This window comes from Mus caroli, unplaced genomic scaffold, assembly GCF_978045245.1.
Source record: "Mus caroli unplaced genomic scaffold, Mus_caroli_1 scaffold_13, whole genome shotgun sequence".
In the NCBI taxonomy this organism is placed as follows: Eukaryota; Metazoa; Chordata; class Mammalia; order Rodentia; family Muridae; genus Mus; species Mus caroli.
In genome coordinates this window covers 73,422,080-73,426,067 of record NW_028227268.1, presented here as the reverse complement: position 1 = coordinate 73,426,067, position 3,988 = coordinate 73,422,080, and the positions used below count along the sequence as shown (strand labels likewise).

The 3,988-nt window shown below is 48.1% G+C and overlaps 1 protein-coding gene across 1 annotated transcript; it reads left to right on the top strand.

The window, feature by feature from the left end:
- The first annotated feature begins 348 nt into the window (after positions 1 to 348).
- On the top strand, positions 349 to 1,972 carry Scgb3a1 (secretoglobin family 3A member 1). The gene is made up of 3 exons (XM_021178361.3): positions 349 to 539; positions 1,196 to 1,431; positions 1,841 to 1,972. The coding sequence occupies exons 1-3, from the start codon at positions 485 to 487 to the stop codon at positions 1,862 to 1,864; spliced, it is 315 nt and encodes a 104-aa protein (XP_021034020.1). The 5' UTR covers positions 349 to 484; the 3' UTR covers positions 1,865 to 1,972.
- Positions 1,973 to 3,988: the final 2,016 nt, after the last annotated feature.

The following is a 3,988-nucleotide window of genomic DNA, read 5'->3' as shown; positions in this document are numbered from 1 at the left end:
CCAGGGACCAATAGCTCATTGAGAGATCTAGAGTCCCTGGGACCTGCTGATTCACACCGTGCTCTTCATGCTTCCAGACCCAGAACCTACATAATTGCCCGTGGGGAGCCTGTTCCCACCGAGCCATGGGCCCCTGACCTGTACCGTGACGAGGTTGAGGTGGAGTCAGACCACATTATCAAGGTGTAGGCCTGGGTGGGCCCTATGAAGACAAAGGACATCCGTGGTTCCTGGAAGAAAGGCCTAGCACTTGAGTTCAGGAGACCCTGCCAAGAGGAAATCCCTAGGACTAAGGTGGGATGTGCGAGCCTCCCAGGGTCCACTGACCAGAGGAGGAAGTTGGCTGCCTTTCTGCCTTTTAGCTGAGCAAACAACACGTTTCCCAGGAGGGTGAGGTTCCACTCCTGGATATATGAACCCATCGGGGCCAAGCTTCAGAAGATTGTCTTAGGTCCCGAGAGCATCTTCTGAGACTCATTCTACCATGAAGCTTACCACCACCTTTCTAGTGCTCTGTGTGGCTCTGCTCAGTGACTCTGGTGAGTTCCCTTGGGGGCTTAGTATCTCCTATGGAGGATCTGCCATTGGTACCTGCTCTTTCCTGGCCACTGACTGCTCCAGCTGGTTTTTACCATATAGCCCTCACTCTTGTGCAGAAGTTGATGGGAGCTATTTTAGCAGAGTTGTCTACAGGGGAACCCAGATGCTCCTCTGCTTATCCCTTCGAGGGTTTCCTCTACTTTTCCTATGGTCCTTTAAAGCTTTCTGCTGTCAGCCCAACCTGAGTCCCACCTGAGCCTTGGAGCTGCCTCTCACTCACCTATCCACCTACCCACCTTCAGCTCACCCACTAGTCTGATGGCATCTTCAAGGGCCAGCCCTGGATTGACGCCACTCATCCCATCTGCTCTCAACCTGGTTAATGTCCCCTCAATCAGCAAGACACAGTATGAATGTCCCCAACTCTAAAAACCTTACCCATCTCCTATGGCTCTCTCTCTCTGTAGCCATCTCCTTCCTGGGCCCAATATATGGCCACCTTTCCTAACTTCTGTTGCCATCTCCCTTGACACAGGGCAGCCATCAATCAAGAAGTAGGGGGGTGGCTATGACTTCTCCCTTGGGTGCCCTCCCTGGAGGAGTTAGGTCTTCAGAATCTTTGAGAAGGCCCTAGGTTCTCTGTTTGTGTTGGCAGGTGTTGCTTTCTTCGTGGACTCATTGGCCAAGTCTGCGGTAGAACCCGTGGCTGCCCTTGCTCCAGCTGCAGAGGCTGTGGCAGGGGCTGTGCCTAGCCTGCCATTAAGCCACTTGGCCATCCTGAGGTTCATCCTGGCCAGCATGGGCATCCCATTGGATCCTCTCATAGAAGGATCCAGGAAGTGTGTCACCGAGCTGGGCCCTGAGGCTGTAGGAGCTGTGAAGTCATTGCTGGTAACATGGGCATCTTCCTTGCATGGCTACTTCCTCCTCCCCAGACACCTTCCACATTCCACATCAGAGAGAGAGAGAGAGAGAGAGAGAGAGAGAGAGAGAGAGAGAGAGAGAGAGAGAGAGAGAGAGAGAGAGAGAGAGCCCTTGCTTCCTGATCTGCTCCAGCAAGCCATATCCAACAAAACTGGGAAGACTCCAAGGAGTTGTTCAGGGTTTACCTTTCGCAAGTGGCTGCCAGCTGGCCATGATGTTTGTACTAAGGCTCCCTCCCTATGGGCTTTACAGAGACCCTCCCTAGAACCAGCTGCTATGCCTTCCTGTCTTGAGTAAGCTCGGGTACCCAGGTCCTCTCCTCAGCAATCCTTGGTAGCAGTGAAGGGCACTCTCAAGCTTGGCTTCTCTTTTCCAGGGGGTCCTGACAATGTTCGGTTGAGGTGAACCTGGGAAAATTCTGCCTGACGAGATGTTATTCTTTAACAAGAGCTGGAAACCCAGCTGCTCACACCTTTCTCCTTTCCTCTGTACCTTAATAAACACAGCTAGAGCAGCTTTGCAGTTGATGTCTTCTTACCTCAAAGTCAAACCCTGGAGAAAGCCAAAAAGTATCATATGTGTGTGTGTGTGTGTGTGTGTGTGTGTGTGTAGAAAGAGAGAGAGAGAGAGAGAGAGAGAGGGAGGGAGGGAGGGAGGGAGGGAGGAGGGAAGAGGAAGAGGGAGAAACTGGAGCTACTTAGATCTCTTACACTCAAACATAGGGCTGGGATTGGGATTTTCTATTCCTATTATAAAAATAACCAGGGATTTGAACTTTCGAATTTGGAGAGGTGATGAGATAAAAAACTAGGGTAGAGAAAAAAGCCACCTGAATTCGGGTGAGACTTGAGTTTCATTTTCAATACACTGCAACCTATGACTGTACGGCTCTTTGTGGAAGACGCTAGTCTGAATAGTCACAAACACATATAGATGACCTGTTTTCTAACTCTGGTGAAGCAGGTGGGGACACCCTGACATGTCCCTAGATAACTTCTTGTTAACAATAACATGGCCAGACTCTGGAGATTGTCTGATAACACACCCTAAGTTTCCACAGAAACACTACAGAAGCTCACTAGACCTGGGATTGGGCGGGCTTGTACTGAATAAAAGAGCCCAGTCTGAGCCAAGCTCTGCTACCCTACTTAAACGGGCGACTCTCCCCCAGGACAGTGAGAAAGAAATGTTTAGAAGAGACCTTAGGATTCAGCATAAGACCAAGACCAGCTCGTGCCTGGGGAAATGAGACCAGCATAATCCTGGTCTGACTAGGAGGTGGATCCCCAAATCTGTTATTTGAGAAGTCAGGAGAGTGCAAAGGGGTGGCTGTACTGGATGTCACCATATGTCACCCAGTTTCCCCTTCACGGGGTCCTTTCCATAGCTCTTGAGAGTTTTGGCAACTCACAGTTGCCTTCTGGGAACCACCCTCATAGAACAACAAGGTCACAACTCTGAGCCAGAGGAAGTCTGCATTTTCTGGTTGAAGTGGGTTTTTTTCTGTCACCAGCTCTCTGGGGTAGGTCCTAAAGAGCTGGATTCTTGGCTTCAAGAGGGAACAAACCTGAAGGGTCTTCAAACTCCCGTGGACCACCACTTAGTGATTCCATTAGCACCCAGCGTCCCCTCTGCCCAATACTAATTCCTTAATTTTCCGCACACTATGGCAGAACTGTTAACTCCAGGGTGTGTGCAGTTCACACAGATGTCATCTCCAATCTGGTACCTGAATTTCATCTTTCTCTTTTTCCTTAATGTTTTTCTTTTGTTTATGTATATGTGTGTATGTCTATGCACATGCGTGAGTGCCTAAGGAAGTGTCTAATCTCTTAGATCTGGAGTTCCTAGTGATTATGAGCTGCCGGACTTGATTCTGAGAACTGAACTCAGGTCTTCTGTAAGAACAGCAAGCACTCTGAACCATCTCGCTCCAGCTTACAGTTTTCATCTTTTAAAGGCCACACACCATCTCTCTCTCTTTTTCAACAGAATCCCTGCACATAAACATGTGTCTCTGAGAACGCACCACGAGACAGGTTCTATTTGTTAAGAAAGGTGTCTTTCTTTTCTTTGATCAATGGCAGGGAGAAAGAACTAAAAAGCGCTATTTCCTTAAATAAATCTTATTTTGTTAATTTTCCATTGTAACCATCGAGACTACTACCAAAGCCAAATAAATGTATTCTTAGAAAGACAATCCTCTAAAACTTGACATAGAAGTAAGAAGTAAATCTAATTTTGTTTCTGAGGATAACCACAACAGAAGCAATCTATATTAAAGAAAAAGATGTCAGTGAAGAGGCTGTACCCTGAGGACAAGAACTGCCTAAGTAACAGCACACTTTTCTTAGCCATGGCATTGCTATCCTAAGCCTGTCCATGGTACATTCTAAGTTGGATGAGTAATTATGAACTGGGAATAGAGCTCAGTGGTAGAGGTCTGACCCAGCATGCACAAGACTCCGGAGCTCACTCCCAGTACTGGAGATGAAGGGATCTTTATTTCTTAAAAAAGTCCGTT

Excerpts from the sequence above, each read along its gene's own strand:
- Scgb3a1 (XM_021178361.3), top strand. The coding sequence starts at position 485 with ATGAAGCTTACCACCACCTTTCTAGTGCTCTGTGTGGCTCTGCTCAGT. Across the intron at positions 540-1,195 it reads GGCTCTGCTCAGTGACTCTG|GTGTTGCTTTCTTCGTGGAC; the intron begins GTGAGTTCCCTT and ends TTGTGTTGGCAG. Across the intron at positions 1,432-1,840 it reads GAGCTGTGAAGTCATTGCTG|GGGGTCCTGACAATGTTCGG; the intron begins GTAACATGGGCA and ends TCTCTTTTCCAG.